This window comes from Choloepus didactylus, chromosome 2 (genome assembly GCF_015220235.1).
Source record: "Choloepus didactylus isolate mChoDid1 chromosome 2, mChoDid1.pri, whole genome shotgun sequence".
Taxonomy (NCBI): Eukaryota; Metazoa; Chordata; class Mammalia; order Pilosa; family Megalonychidae; genus Choloepus; species Choloepus didactylus.
Window position 1 is genome coordinate 121,826,811 of NC_051308.1, and position 17,239 is coordinate 121,844,049.

General features: G+C 35.9%; 1 protein-coding gene across 2 annotated transcripts in view; it reads right to left on the bottom strand.

The window, feature by feature from the left end:
- Positions 1-11,072: 11,072 nt before the first annotated feature.
- MAN1A2 (mannosidase alpha class 1A member 2) overlaps positions 11,073-17,239 on the bottom strand; it is a 377,203-nt gene continuing 371,036 nt past the window's right edge. The window contains exon 13 of one of the 2 annotated variants that reach the window (XM_037826268.1): positions 11,073-15,605. In XM_037826268.1, coding sequence (XP_037682196.1) covers positions 15,473-15,605 — 133 coding nt within the window. In that variant the 3' untranslated portion in view covers positions 11,073-15,472. The remainder of the gene's footprint in view (positions 15,606-17,239) is intronic. The other variant, XR_005215262.1, reaches the window with a different exon arrangement.

Consider the following 17,239-nt stretch of genomic DNA (forward strand, 5'->3'; position numbering starts at 1 on the left):
TGGTGTAGGAATTTCTGTCCAGCTGCTCACCCACATGCTATTAACTCTTGCATGTTTTAGTTTTTCTTTTCCATTCAATAAAATGCCCCTATTTTTCTTAAGGATATAATCCAAAATAAGAAGATACATGGGAATTGGATTCTTTAGAAATGCTGATGTCATGAAGCACAGTTGATGGGACATCTTGGGATTGATCTTCAAAGGTTAATACTTCAGACCCCAGGTCTCCTCTCTTTGCTGGCACTTGTCATAGCTGCAGTACTGCTACCTCTTGGTTAGGGGACTGTGAATGAAATTTTTCTGAAAAAGGATCTGAGATTTACTTGACATCTTTTTTTTTTTTTTTTTTTTGCATTTTGAAAATGTCATCCTTTCTCTCTTTTTTTTATTGGATACTTGGGCTGTCCCCCAGATATCCAACCACAATTTTAGATCACATGAGGAAAAAAATCCAGTTATTCGTTTGCTTCCCAAGTGATCTTCACAGTGTTTCAAGTTAACTGTTTGAAACAATGGCCTTATCAGAATTCTAACAGGCAGTCTCCTAGTTATGACATCGTGCTATCAAGAAGTTAACAGGAACTTCATTCCGATGCTATTTTGTACTTATTTTGAACATCACCTTACCTGAGGAACTCCGTGGTTCCACAACCAGGTGCCTTCCAGGGAGAGAAAAACACCTGCGAATGTCTGAGCTTCTATCTGTCTCATATTTACTAACCAAGGATTCTCAATTCTGACCATGTTTGGGTTAGAATTTTGTTTGTTTTTGCTTCATATGTCTAATGACAATTAGTTAACTCAGGGAGAACAAAATGATCGGTGACTTTCTGGAGTCCCTTGAACAGTTTCCTATATAATGCGGGCTTTAGATCAGTGCCTTACGCTAGTTTTGGTTTGGGTCCCTGGATGTGAAAGCTGCCGCTATGGTTTAGATAGGCTTGTTTTTGTTACCACATGGGGGGCCATATTGAAATGGGGTGGGATGGGGTGTTAGTGAGGAAGATTGCTGGAAACACTGGGCCAGTCGTTACCTTTCAACCTGACATTTTTAAGCAAGCACAAACAAGGAGGAGGTTGTGCTAAAATGCCTTCTTTTGTTATTCTTTCCTGACTCAGAACAGAAGTTTCTCTTTGAACTTAGGCTGAGTGCTCATAAAAAGCAGAGCTGGGTTTGAAAGCCCTTGTCTGGCTTCTGTGGGACATCAGAGGTTGAAATGCATTCCAGTAGAAAGGGAGAGGATATCTCTAACCTCTAATCCCAGTTTCTCACCTGTCACTGTTGCCACCTCAAATGATTTTATTTTATTCGCCTGAAAGCTAGAAATAAGTGCTAAGCCATTGCATTTTTCAATCGAAAGGGAGACATTTTTATTCCTTCTTGGAAATTAAGTGTTTAAATGTTACAGGTTTTAAAGGTAGATAAGTTATTCAGTTCTCGGAGATTTTTAAAAAGGGGATTTTCAGTAAGATACATTCCATTGCTAATTCTTAAACATTTACTATGCAAATTGTCTTAAAGTAAAAAAAAATCAAATTCTTCCACTTTATCTTTTTATTTCAAAAGCATTATTCTTTTTATCAACAGCTTCTCAGCTACTGAATAGAAAACTTTCTTTGTAAATACTATATATAATCTTAATGTTTTCATTGAATCCATTACACCAAATTATTCCATTTTACACACACACACACACCTGTATCTTTTCTCCAGGAAGACTGAGGTGGGACTGCTGCTGACACATTTGGGAGAATGGGGCATGTCAGGGACAGAAGTGAGTCTTGTATGCATCTGTTTTCTCTTTTGACGCTCTCCTCATTGACCTCTCCTGCTCTCGTGGTGACAGTGATGTGTAACGATGCCCGCATTCCCCCGTTCATCCGACGCCTGCATTCCCCTGTTCATCCGGCCCTTCATCTGCCCCTTCGAGCACCCGCTGGCATTTCTTCCTCCCTGCCCCTGGCATGGGGATCTGAGCCTGGCAGCACCATCATGCTTCAAGTGCTGCAGATGCAGCTCAGGGGCTCCAGGCTGACATGAAATACATTTTGAATTAAGGCCTGAATCATGTTGACTTCCTGGCACAGGACTTGTATGAATTGGTGGGGCTGAGCGCTGCGTGAGTTACCGCATACAAATCCTGGCTGTCGAGCTTCCAGAATACCCGCTCTAAAGTTTGATGCTACCTGGTCAGTAGTTTGTGTGGCTAGATGCCAGAATGCTGTCCAGTGCCAGTCAGAAGAAGGTCTTTGAGTCAAGTTCGAAGTTTACTTGTTTCCTTTTTGAAAATCAGAATGTTAACAGCCATGCTATATCCTGCAGGGCTTTTGCTGTTCCTTCTATTTTGTGTTGTAGAATGTTGGGGAGGGCTGAGGAGGATGTGAGAGCAGTCCGCTTGCTCAGTGATTTGCCCCAGGAACACCCTGCTTCTCTGGAGTAGCTGTGAGCCTAACTCATCCTGTATTAGTGAGTGTCTAGCATCAGCTTTGGGCAATATGATGAAAATGGCTTTGCCAAACCATTGTAGAAAACTGCCTTATTCTTAGGCTTGGTGGAGTGTAATTCTCCCACTACTAAGTTCTGAAACCTTACAGGGCAGTTTTAGCGAGGAACTCCATTCTCCTCTAAGAGTCGGTGGCTCGTGAAGTGCCTGCTGGCTCTCTGGGTGTGCTGGCCTCTGAGAACCCAGCTTCGATTTCACTGCTTTCCCCTGGTTGGCCCCAGCTCTTCTGCCAGGATTTGCTCTGCTCAGCAGAGGGCCCAGGTTCTGATGATGCACTGGGCTATTCTTGTTCTGGATAGAGGAGCATGCACAGGTCACTTCAACGATTTTTCATATAGTTGAAGAAAAATGTATCAGGGCCCATGTCTGTGCAGATGAATATGAGAAGAGAGTGGATCATTCCCAGGTGGGGTAGTGCAGTTGTGCAATCTGGACTGAGGGCCTCAACCTGATTTCCCCCTCGCCTCCACCAAGGAAAAACATCTCTTGTAGCTATTTTCTGAGCTCGGTTTACTGAATGCTTACAAACTAACTCTTCGCTTCGAATTTTGTAGACTCGATATCAGACATTCCTTCTTTGTGGAGGGCTCTGGAGGTCCTTTTCCGATTTTTTCAAATTTCGTAAAAGGTAGGGCTGAATGATTGCGCTCACCACAGAGTGGCGGAGCAGGGACTTAAATCTTGTTCTTTCCTTTTCCCTTCCTAGACATCCAGCTCCCACTCTGCCTCTTCCCTGCAGGGCAGGGACCTTTGCAAGAGTGAAAAGGTGGCACAGGCTGGGGTGAATGTCCCCAGGTTTTGCAGGGCTCAGGGTTATATTTCCATTTGAATTTGAATTTGGATGTGATTTTGGTGAAAATGTCCAGTACCTGTGGAACTTCTTGATATATTACCCCTTATCCCTCTTTCGGAGAGGCAGAGGAATAATATTTTTTAAAGGTATTTTGTTTTCATTTTAAATAGCAAAATGCAAACTACATTTTTATTTATTATGCACAAGAAAGGTAAATCTTTTTATAAAAACATCTAGAGTTGGGAACGCTGGGAAAATCTGTTGAAATACATAAATGCTTCTCTCTTTAATGTGCAATATGCTTTGCAACTATAGATGATATTTTATGTTTAATCTGTAAATAAGAAATGTATTTAAATTAAAGGGGAGCTTTTTGTAAAAGGACCAAATGTTCTTTTATAAATTTACTAAAGAATATCTTGCTCTTTGAAATTATCAGGATTTTTATGAGTAATTTTTATTAAAAGATTCTGTTTTTGTTAAAAAAAAATAGACTTTTTTTAATCCAGAAATTGACAAAGTGATTCAAAATTTAAATTAAAAGGCAAAGAACCCAGAATACTTAACAGTTTTGTAAAAGAAAAACAAAGTGGAAGACATACACTTCCTAATCTCAAAAGTTACTCTAAAGCAGGGTTTCTCATCTTGACACTATTGACATTTGGACCAGATAATTTCTTGGGGGGCTGTCCTGTGTATTTTAAGGTATTTAGCATCCCTATTCACTAGATACCAGTAGCACCACCCCAGTCTGACAATCAAAAGTCTTTAGATATTGCCAAATGTCCGGGGCAGGTGGGAAGGGCAAAATCACTAGCGCTTGGTTGAGAACTACTGCTCTAAAGCTACAGTAGTCTACATAGTGTGGTATTGGCAGAAGGAAAACTGTATAGATCAATGAAACAAAAATTGATGGTCAAGAAATAAATCTCACATTTGTAGTCAATTGATATTTGAAAAAAGAGCCAAGGGAATTGAAAAAGGAAAGGATAGACTTTTCAAAAATGAGATAATTGGATAGCCACCTGCAAAAATGACTTTAGACTCAAGAAATTAACTCAGAATGGAATACAGATCTAAATGTAAGAGCTAAAACTATAAAACTTTTAGAAAAAACCATAGGTCTAAAATCTTTGTGATGTTGGTTACGGTAAAAAGCACAATCCATAAAGAGGACTAATAAACAGTACTTCATCAAAATTAAAATCTTTTGCACTTCAAAAAACACAATTAAAAAATAAAAACACAAGCCATATTCTTAGAGAAAAAATCCAGATTATATAAAGAACTCTTACAACTTAATAAGATAAACAATGCAAAATGGAAAAATATTTGAATAGACATTTTCCCAAAGACAGGAATGTTTAATGAGCACAGATGCTCAACATCATTAGTAATTAGGGAAGTGCAAATTAAAGCTGCAATGAGATGCAACTTCACACCCACTTGAATGCTTATAATTAAAGAAACAGATAATAACAAGTTTTGGTGAGAATACGGGAAAACTGGTACCCTCATACATTGCTGGTGAGAATGTAAAATAGCACACTTTGGAAAACAGTATGGTAGTCCTTTAAAAAGCTATTCACAAATTTACCATATGACCCAACAATTCCACTCCTAGGTAAATATCCAAGAGAAATGAAACATATGTCCACACAAAGACTTGTATTTTCAACAATAAAAAGAATGGATGTTTGATATCTGCTACAGCATGAATGAACCTTGAAAACATTATGCTAAGTGAAAGAAGCCAGACGAAGAGATCATATATGTATGATTCCATTTACAGTATATGAAATACCCAGAAAAGACAAATATATAGACAGAAAGCAGATGAGAGGCTGGGATGGGAATGAAGATCCCTAATGGGATGAGGGATCTTTTTGGAGTGATGGAAAGTTTTAAAAATTGGATTGTGGGATGGTTGTACAACTCTATAAACTTACTAAAAATCATTGAATTGTACACTTACAATGAGAAAATTTTATTTTATGTAAGTCATACCTCAAGAAACTTAATTTTTTAAAAAGTTAAACAAACAACTAGCAAAAAGTTATCTTATGTCCTTACCACAAAAAAAAACAGTTAATTTTTATTGTACATTTTCGCTGTGTACGTTTTCAACAAAAAGTTACTTTCATAACACTATGAAATATATAGTGCATGTCATTCAAATTTTTAAATAACAAAACTACACCAGTCTTATTTCATAAAACCACTGGAAGGTGATTTTAAAGATCATTTAATCCCTCTATTTGACTCCTTTTAAGTTTTAGTTTCCTTGTGTATCAAATGAGGAGGTAAAACACGATTTTTTTAGCCTTTTATTGGCCTGTTCTAATTGCCCTTCCTCTCTTTCTTAAAATTTTTTCAATTCCTTTAGAAATGATTACTCCTAATCTGATGCTAATAAAAATAATTAAAAACAACAAAAGTTGTGAGCTTATTTGGAACCAGATACATGGATTTTTCTTATATAATTCTTCTAAGAATCTTGTATTATCCCTATTTTACAGACAAGAAGATTGAGACTTAGTGGGGTTAAAAATTTGTCTAACGTCCACTAAATAATGCGTAGGCTCACTCATGACCTGACCCCACTCTTTTTTTGGGGGAGGGGGTGTTGTGATTTTATTTTTTCATTAGAGAAGTTGTAGGTTTACACAAAAGTCATGCGTAAAGTACAGAGATAACCTATACCACCCTATTAACTCCTTACATTTGTGTGGTACATTTGTTAGAACTGATGAAAGAACATTTTTATAATTGTACTATTAACTATAGTCCTTGGTTTACATTAGGTGAACACATACTCTTAACCTGAACACTATTTGCATGTTGTCAATTCCTTTGCAACCCAACAAAACAATGACAGAAATTTTAGTTATTTGGCAGACTGTGAGATACCCAGATTTTATCAAATTATAACCACTCAGAGCTCCTTATTCTTTTACCTTTACCTGGTCCTATTTTAGTTACTTCTGAAAATAGAGCCCACAATTAATTCTGAATCATCCACAATATAATTGCATAGTCTAAAATTTTGATCAAGTTGAAATCCATGTGCTAGGAAGAATTAATGACCTCCTCATGGATGCAAAATTGACTATTTCAGACAGTTTTACCACTTCCTTATTTGATGCTCCATGGGTATAGAGTTTCAATATCTGGTACTTTTATGATATTAACAACATAATTAAACAACTATCTTTAGTTCAGTTGATTATTCCTTAAGTCCCTTAGGCCTATATTTTCCCAATAATCACTTATAAGCAGGGTCAGGTCAGGTTATAATGTGACAGACTGAGGTCCCATGACTGAGGCAATTTTTAAGGTTGATGATCTTAGAAGCTAACTTAGACTTGGTCTGAGATAGCTGGTATAGTAATACTACAAGATTATTACATAAGTCTGCAGTTTGTTTCCTTAAAATCAGTTGGAACAAAAATTACTCTTAATTAGGCAAACTCTTCTTGAACTTTCTATAACATCAAGAATGTGAAGATTAATGTGGAAAGACTGAAAGCCTTCCCTATAAGATCCGGAACAAGACAAGGATGCCCACTGCCACCATCGTTATTCAACATTGTGCTGGAAGGTCTAGTAAGAGCAATTAGGCAAGAAAAAGAAATGAGGTATCCAAATTGAAAAGGAAGAAGTAAAACCTTCACTGTTTGCAGATGACATGATCATATATGTAAAAAGTCCTGGAAAATCCTCAACAAGGCTACTAGAGCTAATAAATAAGTTCAGCAAAGTGGCAGAACATAAGACCAATGCACAAAAACCAGTAGTGTTGATATACACAAGCAATGAACAATCAGAAGAAGAAAAAAATTCCATTTACAATAGCAACCAAACGAATCAAATATCTAGGAATAAATTTAACCAAGGATGTAAAGGACCTGCATGCAAAAAGGTACAAAATATTGCTAAAAGAGATAAAGGAAGATCTAAATATATGGAAGGCCATACTGTGTTCATGAATTGGAAGACTAAATATAGTTGTCAATTTTACCCCAAATGATTCATAGATTCAATGCAATACCAATCCAAATCCCAACAGCTTACTCTGTAGAAATAGAAAAACCAATAATCAAATTTATTTGGAAGGGAAGTTGGAAGTTGCCCCAAATAGCTAAAAATATCTTGAGAAAGAAAAATGAAGTGGGAGGTCTGACACTTCCTGACTTTAAAACACATTACAAAGCTACAGTGGTCAAAACAGCACACTACTGGCATAAGGATAGATACACTGACCAATGGAATCAAATTGAGAGTTCAGAAACAGAACCTCTTCTCCATGGCCAATTGATTTTTGACAAGGTGGCCAAGTCCACTCAACTGGGACAGAACAGCCTCTTCAACAAATGGCGCTAGGAAAACTGGATATCCATATCCAAAAAAATGAAAGAGGATCCTTATCTCATACCTTATACAAACATTAACTCAAAATGGATCAAAGATCTAAATATTAGAGCTAAGAACATAAAACTCTTAGAAAATCTAGAGGAATATCTTAAAGATTTTGTGATAAGAGGGGTTTCCTAGAACTTACATCCAAAGCACAAGCAATGATAGAAGAAATAGATAAATGGGATCTCCTCAAAATTGAATAATTTTGTGCATCTAAGGACTCTGTCAAGAAAGGAAAAAAGGCAACCTATTCAATGGGAGAAATATTTGGAAACCACATATCCAATAAGGGTTTAATATCCAGAATATATTAAGAAATCCTACAACTCAACAGTAAAAAGAAAAACAATCCAATTTAAAATGGGTAAAAAACATGGATTGACACTTTTCCAAAGAAGAAATACACATAACTAAAAAGCATATGAAAAAATGCTTAACTTCCCTATCTATTGGGGAAATGCAAATCAAAACCACAATGAGATACCATTTTACCCCTACCAGAATCACCATTGCAAAACAAAACAAAACAAAACAAAAAACAAAAAACCAGAAAACTACAAGTGCTGGAGAGGATGTGGAGAAATAGGTATATTCACTGTTGGTGAGAATGTAGAATGATGCAGCTGCTCTGGTAGGCAGTATGGCAGTTCCTCAGGAGGCCAAGTTTAAAATTACCATATGATCAGGCAATCCTGTTACGAGGTATACACTTGGAAGAACTGAAAAGCAGGGGCACAAATAAATATTTGCACACCGATGTTTATGGCATTATTCATGATTGCTAATGGACGGAGGCAACCCAAGTGCACACTGAGTGATGAGTGGATGAGCGAACTGTGGTGTACACATATGATGGAATGTTGTGCAGTCACAGGAAGGAGTTGTGATGCAAGCAACGACATGGATGGACCTTGAGGATGCTGTGTTGAGTGAAATGAGCCAGAAACAAAAGGACAAATATTGTATGGACTCACTAATATGAACTAACTATAATGAGCAAACTCTGGGAATTAAATTTGAGAGCACAGGTTTTCAGGAGACAGAAAGAGGGTAGAGATTGGGTGATTGATGCTTAAGGAGTACAGAATGTTTAATAAGGTTGATTATAAAGGTTTAGAAATGGATAGTACAATACTGTGTGATGGTAGCACAATACTTTAAGTCTAACAAAACTGAGTGAGTGTGGTTGAAAGAGGAAGGCTAGGGTTGTGTCACTAGAAGGAAAGCTAGAGGATAAAAATTGGTACTGTGCAACTTAGCGAAACCTAGAGTTTATGATGACAGTGATACAAATATAAGAAAATTCTTACATCAACTAGAACAAATGTATGTCACTAATACAAGGTGTTAATTATAGGGTGGAATATGGGAAAAAGACAATTAATGCAAACTAAAGTTTATAGTTAACAGTAACATTGTAATATTCTTTCATTAATTGTAACAAAGGCACTATACCAAAGGTAAATGTCAATAATAGGGGCATATAAAGGGAATAGGATTTTTAATCAAAAGAAATAAGAATGTTCTCATACTGACTGTGGTGGTGAATGCATAACTATGTGATTATACCAAAAACCACTGATTGTACATTTAGGATGGATTGTGCTGTGTGTAAATAAATCTAATTTTTTTTTTAAAAGGTGAAATTTTAGGTTGTATATGTTAGAATAAAAATTAAAACAAATATAGGACTGTACAACACAGTGAATCTTAAATCATGGACTATAGTTAATAGTACAATTATGAAAATGTGCTTTAATCAGTTGTAACAAATGTACAACACTAATGCATGGTGTTAATGAGGGGGAGACGGTATATGGGAACTCTGTATTTTGTGTATGATTGTTCTGCAAACCTATAACTTCTCTAATAAAAAAACATAACCTTGAAGAAATGTGAAGATTAGCTGAACCAAAAGAAATACTTGAATGGAAAATCAAGACTACCAGTTACTGTACAAAGCCAAAGCTGCTGTCTGTAAATTTGTCACTGGGTACAAATGAAAGGTAAACAAAGATTTTTCACTTAAAGAACACCTTTATTTGATCTTTAATATACAACATTACCTTTAATTTGTAAAAATTACATATGGAGGACATGACTGGAAACCAGTTCAGGAGCGGCTGATGGGTACTAGATTTAGGAGCTTATACTTACCCCATTTATTATATTAGTTTAGGAAAAAATTGTATTAGTGAATTTGAGACCAGTGAGATTGCAGAATGGCATTGCAGCTCCCAAATCCAGTAATTAAAATTGGGAATATTTTATTTAATTAATCTAACAAAAATTAACTTCTGAATGTTCTTAAAAAAAAAAACAAACACCAAAAAAGACACCCTTTTCCTAACAACTGATTATCTTCATGGGAGTTTTCTGGTATGCAATTTGCATAATTTTGTAGCATTCAAATAGCTGTTCAAAACTATCTGTATATTAACATGTATGTATAAATATATGTGTTTATGTATCCACACTTATATGCACACTGAGCTGAAGGGACCTGTATAGTCAATGGAGGTAAAACTCCAGGATGTATATAAAGGCAGCTCATTTATAATGTGGAAGAGAGATAATAAATTTCTGCTTCCTCTATTACTCTGAATAGTGCCTCCACCCCCACCTAGAATTTCCAAAAACAGTGAAATGATAAATTTTTTAGTGAAAAAATCTATTACCTTTCAGAATATGATGGGTGAATTGCAATGTTTATACCAGTAATATGGTATATAATTTCAAGACTAATGGCAATTGCTGGGCTCAAACCAAGTTTAAAATGGATTAGCTGTTAACCAGTGGAAGTGTAAGATTGAGGTTGAGGGATGCTTTATTTGAAATGATGCATACTGACATTCTGAAATAACGTCATGATTTGTAAAGGTATTGAAGAGAGTTATGCAAAAAAAACAGGAAGGGGAACTCTCCTTTTGGATACATCCTTTCTCTGCGGTCCTCAGCCTTATGCTGCTGGAGAGGCAAAAGGGGCAGTAGCCCCTACAGTCTGAAAAAGAAAGAGTGACTGTCAAGCAGTAAATGAGGTACATAATCTATTTTCTGTTGCCTAACAGTCAAAAGACTATTTTTGCAGCACAAAGATCAGAAATTCTATCTTTGTGACCCCTAAGGGTACCCAAGTAGAGGAATTTCTGCAGATTCAGCAACCCAGAGACCTGGTTCCACCTCAATGAGCAGGTAGAACTTGAAGACAAAATAACACCTGAGGTCCTTCCTTTTGCATAGGGACTCCAGTATTGTGGCATCAAATAATATCACAAGGCAAGGACACTGGCTGATAATACACACCAAGAAGAAAAATTTTGCTTCTCTCATGACAGTCAAATCACCTTGAAACTTAAGAGATTCCAGAAGAGCTCTATTTTCAAAACAACAAAATACATACATACAATTTTTGCTTTAAAAAATGAATTATGTAAAACATCACACAGAAAGAAGATGCAGAACGAAGGTTACAAGGTTTTACACAAATTAAACTTGTGATCAGGGGTCAGCAAACTACTGCCTGTGGGCCAAAGCAGTATTTCCATCTGTTTTTGCAAATAAAGGTTTATTGGAACACAGGCAAGTTTATCCATTTACATAGTGTTTTGGCTACTTTCAGGCTTCAGTGGTAGAACTGAATAGATTGTTAGGCCCTCAAAGCCTAAACTATTTTTCCAGCCCTTTACAGAAAAGCTTGCTGATCCGATATAGATCAAAAAGATCATCTCCATCGTGATCTGAATAAGCTGAGGTAACAGAAAATCATCTTTACCAATGTTCTTAAACCAGAATAAGTACATTAAATTATCTCCATATCATATTTGGTTACTCAAATATTCTGCTTAGAATTTGTGCAGCCAAAATCAGTAACTAACTTAAACACAGGTAGTATTAGTATTAGAAATCTGTGTATAATGTCATTTATGTATACATTTATATAAAGAGTCGATAAGAACTAGCCATTTTGAGAGCAGTAAGAACTCAATAAGAAAAATAACAACTCAAAATACTACTACTAAGGACCATTATTTGGAACTTAGAAATATTTTAGTATATATATTTTTACATTTAACATCATGAAACCATTAGTAGGACCCATACCAAACAAAAACCAATGTATAACTGCCAGTTGTTACCCATGAATTATGTGGAAAAAATTTTTTTGAATATAAAATAATCAACACTTCTGTAAAACATTAATTTTTAATTATGTAATTAGAGTGATACAGCAAAATAAGAATGCTTTATTTCTTTCTAAAGTAAATTTTTTAGTCAAAGTTGCTTCAGAAATAAAATATTTCTTCGACATTTCCCGAGAGATTTTAGTTAACTACAATTACAGGTTAGTCTTGTACAGCAATACATTGTTTAAAATATATTATAAACCTTTTCTTTCCCTCTTTAATTTAAATGAAATATAAAATTATGAATTTTTAACATGCTTCATACTGGAAAACATTTAAAATGGTATGGTATGAACTACTCTCATAGAAAATGTCACTGGAATTATGTAAAATGTTTTAACACTTGAAAAGTGCCTAGCATAGTGCTTAGCACATATTAGGTACTTCATAAATGTTTGTTCAGTAATTCTCTCATTCACTCATGCACTCATTCAAAGAAATCCAGGCTTAAGAAGAAAATGCATAAGGAGAATGGCAAGCACAATCTTTTATCAACAAATTTGTAGCTTTGTCAAAAACTTTGGCAATGGAGAGAGGAGATTATAAAAGGCTGATGGTCAAAATTTCAAACTGCTTGGTTAAAATCTACAAAGTGAAGCTTGGGTTGCCCTAGATGACATCATAAAGATTTAGGGTCAACATTCCTCAAAAGGAACACATTCTTTCAATATCCAGGTTTTACTTTTACATATAAGCTTCTGTTCAAAGATAGGAATAAGTTGGTGTTAGAGAGACATAGAACAGACATAGAACAGCATATACATGCAACCCACCAAAGACTTCCTTTTGGTTAGGGCTGCACTTTCTTGGTTTTAGCAACTTTATGCTGTTTAGTTAAAAAATATATATTATCAACTGGTTTGAAACAAAAAGTATGACTCTAAAATGAAAAGAAATAAACGTAGAAGATAGAGGGTATCCAACATCCCTATTCTTTTTTTTTCTTCCTATGTATTAACTGACTGATCTATTCTGCACATTTGTGCCAAAGGCACAAGGTGAGGTGTCATCTCTCTGAGGAGGCACCTGGAGAGGAGCATTTCTGGGCTCTTTGCAGAAGGTCTTAGAAATTCATTAAGTATTTAACCTGAGTAATAAGGCCTACAAATGAAAGGAAAGAAGAAAGTAAAGAATATTCTTGGAAACTAAGCAGAATATTGGATAAGGATTGATCTTTGCAGATATAATTAAAAATCTAAAACAAAAATAAAACATGACACTGGCAAGTCATTTGTAGCTGACTTAAATTGCCTTTGGTATTCAGAGAAGAAAAAAAACTGAAGCACTGTTACAAACTCTAATCTTCTCATCAAAAGGAAGGTAGGGTGTTGTCGAAGAAAACCCTTCCTCTGTCCCTTTCAAATTCCTTGCTTGTACCAGAACTGGTCCTGCTTGGACACTTCTCTGCTTTCCCTCAAGCTCCAGTCACCCAATTAATACAGAGCATTTGGGGAAGGGGGTCTGTTTCCTCATCACTTGAAAAGTTCCTGGGGAACTAAGAAGGCCCCTTTAGAAGAACTCTACATTCTTCTAAAGCAAAGTGAGGGAGGGTTCATTGCCATCTGTACAGTTGCTCTAAGTTTTGTCCACTCAGATTTTTCCTTTTTTTTTCAGCAACTTATAAGTGGTTTGTGCTATGTTTAGGAAGAAGGCTTACTTTTTTTGCAACACCAATTACTTTCCCTTTTTCTTCTGAGGTCATGTTAAAGCACTCTACCCTTCTCACTTAAAAAAATTAATTTTTCAAATAGTAAAATTTATAATTTCAAATATTGTTAAAACTTAGCTGTCTTAAAGATTAAAATAATGCAGCTGGTGCTAGATCCTTCTTTTCACTATATACTGAAACAATTTGGGGTGGTTGCCATTTATTTATGGACCATCTTCTGAACTGTGTGGACTGTTGGACTATTTGTGGTATAAGATGGTTAACTTAAAAAAGATTTAATTAATATATTAAATATTTTTCTAATTTAAATCTACTACATGCTGATAGAGGGTTAGAATAAAAGCTATCAAAATAAGGAAATAAGCCTTTAGAATTCCAAGGTGGGCTTCTGGCACAAGCATTGTTTCATGAACTCTTCAAATTCAGAATAAATATTAAACTAATTATACTGTTCTCAACTTTTATTAATGTCACTGACAGCTGTTTGTATTAAATGAAAGAAGAAGTGTCTTGCACTGACATAAATCAAAGGGACAGAACAATTAAAAGGAGTAGATATGTACATTAGAGTTCTTGATAAAACTGAAGTTCTTCCCCACGAAATAAAGACTAGAAATTTCATTTAAAAGAAATATCAATTAAAAAACCTGAAAAGAGAATGTCCCTTAGATATATCCTAAATTTAGTGCAGTAATAATTAATTGCACTATGCTTTTATAAGCAAAAATTATTTTCTAACTATTCTGATTAATTCTTTGGATTTCTATAAATATCCCTGGAGAAAGTAAAAGTTGAATTTATGTTTTTACAGAAAATATTTGTGAAAAGCTCACGCATCTGATGAGATAATAAAGGATCCCTTGTCCACATTGCAGATGGAATTATTAAGGATGTTTCACTGCGTTTTGTTTTGAATTTAGTAAGTTGTACCAGTAATTTGGCTCATCAAAGAAAATTCAGAGCCACAGAGTAGTATAGTGAATTTTGCCAAGCCACATAAATAAAGTTGTTAAGTTTATGATGAGGTTAAAGTGGATAAATTGAATTGGTAGATTTGTTGGTACTGAAAAATAATCTACCAACAAAAGCAAGGCTTTCTCTTAGAATAGATTTCAAGGAAATTGACTGCAGCATTTTCTCCACTTTCTGTCATGCTACCACCTCTAGATTGAACTACATGCACAGAATACCAATCCTAGGCTTGTAAGAAGTTGCTATGATGAAACAGTAGGTTCAGTGAGTCCATTTGGAAACAAAGACTTGAGCAGTATTCTTTGTGAGATCATGCCCCCAGAGAAAATTAAATGTAACCAAGAAATTTTAATGAAATACAGTGGGATTCGAAATGTTTGCCAGTCTGGTCATCCAATGAGTAACTTAAAATTCAGACAGGGATAGGTATTTCTGCTTCTTTTTTCAACTCATCTTGTTGATGCAGTCATAATGTTCTTTTACTCTTGTTGTAGTTCATTCCATTATTGAAATGGGGATAAAAGTGATAAACAGTGTGAAAATATTTTATTTGAAAGCTGCTCCACTGTGGGAGGAAACAGATATATAATTGGTTCCAAAGAACATCTCTAACTTCTGCAAGGTCCTCCATATTTCCCGGCTTATTCTTAGGAAGTCCAGCCTCTAGACTTCAGAACTGGAAAAACAATGTAGTATTAATAGGACATCATTTTTCACATGACCATCTCACTAGGAATTAAAGCACATCAGGTCCCTGTCCTACACATACTGGAACATGTTTTGGTCAGGTATAAAATGGAATAATTTCAAAGTTGATATATTTACAAATTGAAGAGTCTTGCAGGTTTTCAAAAGCCCCTCTCTCCAGCCTAATTTCTGTAGTGGTCCATGAAAACAAACACAGGTGAGAATGGTCCTCCTGGAGTTGCTTTCATCGAACAGCAGGACTTCCTGAAAGTGTGTTGTTGGCAAAACGTAATACAGGCAGAGGGTGAGCCTCTGTATTAAACACCCAGTGGTCTAAAGGTAAAAGGTCATCACTGGAGAACAGCAGATACAAATATCTGAAAATAAAAGCAGGAAGAAAGAACTTCAATTAGAATTCAACAATAAGATCAAGTGATCCCAGTTATAATGGTAGAGGAAACCAACCACCTATTTTGAGCAGAAGTGAAAAACACGTCACAAAAATGAACCTTAGTTGCCCAAGTGATCTAAAGTACAAAAACAATGTGTTCTAGAATGGTGCATAAGAAAATTTAGTAAGATGCAGAACTAACCTGCAGAAATAAGACAAATAAACAATGATGCAAAATGGCACAGAAAAAAAAAATTTTTCATAATTTTTAAAATAAATTATTTAAAAAGTCCTAACAACCATATGTTTTGGCAGCTTACAGTTCATGGTACAACTATAAATCAATTCACCTTTATTCATAAATACTGAAGGAAATAAGTAAAAGATATTATTTGGAAATAGCAAGGACTTTCATACCACTCCTAATACATCAGTTTTTGCAGTTCTTGGAGCAGGTACAGCAAACTGTCAAATAAAGGTTTTAAAGGGCTTTGTCAGAAACATTACGGTTTCATAAGAGATTTAATAATTTGTTAATTGTTCTTAATGGGTATTAGCACTGTTTATATGAAGGCAAGGATTCCTGACCGCTCCATCATTACTGCAAGCCACACAGTGGTCACTTATATATTAAAAATGGTAGAGTCAATGCACACATGATTCTTACCTACAATGCTGGGCAAATTCCAATCAGAATCTTATTTGGGGGTCATCAAAGTGGACATAAAAAAGTGATCCAGAGTCAGGAAATTTGGTTCTAACTCTTGATCTTAGCAATTGCCTCAGAAGCTGAGTTATAGAAAGCCTCAGGGAAGAATTCCTTTTTACTAGTTTTAGCCTGAGTTTCTTTATTTTTAAAAACAGGCATATTGATATCTTTTCTCATTACTGTTTTGGATGTTGAGTAAACACATACAGAACTGAGGTAAATGGGGATTATATATCAATTATCACTAGTAAAGCTGAACTGTTAAAGACTTGCTATCTCACTCCTCGACCCCAGACCTCAAAAGACCTGCTTTTCTCAGTGTGCCAGTTTGAATGTATTGTGTCCCCCAAATGCCATTATCTTTGTGGTCTTGTGTGGGGCAGAAGTTTTTGGTGCTGGTTGGATTTGCTTGGAATGTGCCCCACCCAGCTGTGGGAGATGATTCTGATGAGATGTTCCCATGGAGGCATGGCCCTGCCCATTTGGGGTGGGCCTTGATCGGTGGAGCTATATAAATGAGCTAACTTGGGGGGAGAAAAATGAGTGCAGCTGGGAGTGATGTTTTGAAGAGAAGCAAGCTTGCTAGAGAGGAACGTCCTGGGAGAAAGTTGTTTTGAGGCCGGAGCTTTGGAGCAGACGCCAGCTGCCTTCCTAGCTAACAGAGGTTTTCCGGACACCACTGGTCGTCCTCCGGTGAAGGTACCCGATTGCTGAGGTGTTACCTTGGATGCTTTGTGGCCTTAAGACTGTAACTGTGTAGTGAAATAAACCCCCATTTTATAAAAGCCTGTCCATCTCTGGTGTTTTGCATTCTGCAGCATTAGCAAATTAAGACACTCAGATTTATCCAGGTAGCAGGCAGAGAAACTGGAACTGAAAAAAATAGACTGTTGGACACAGCAAAAGACCCT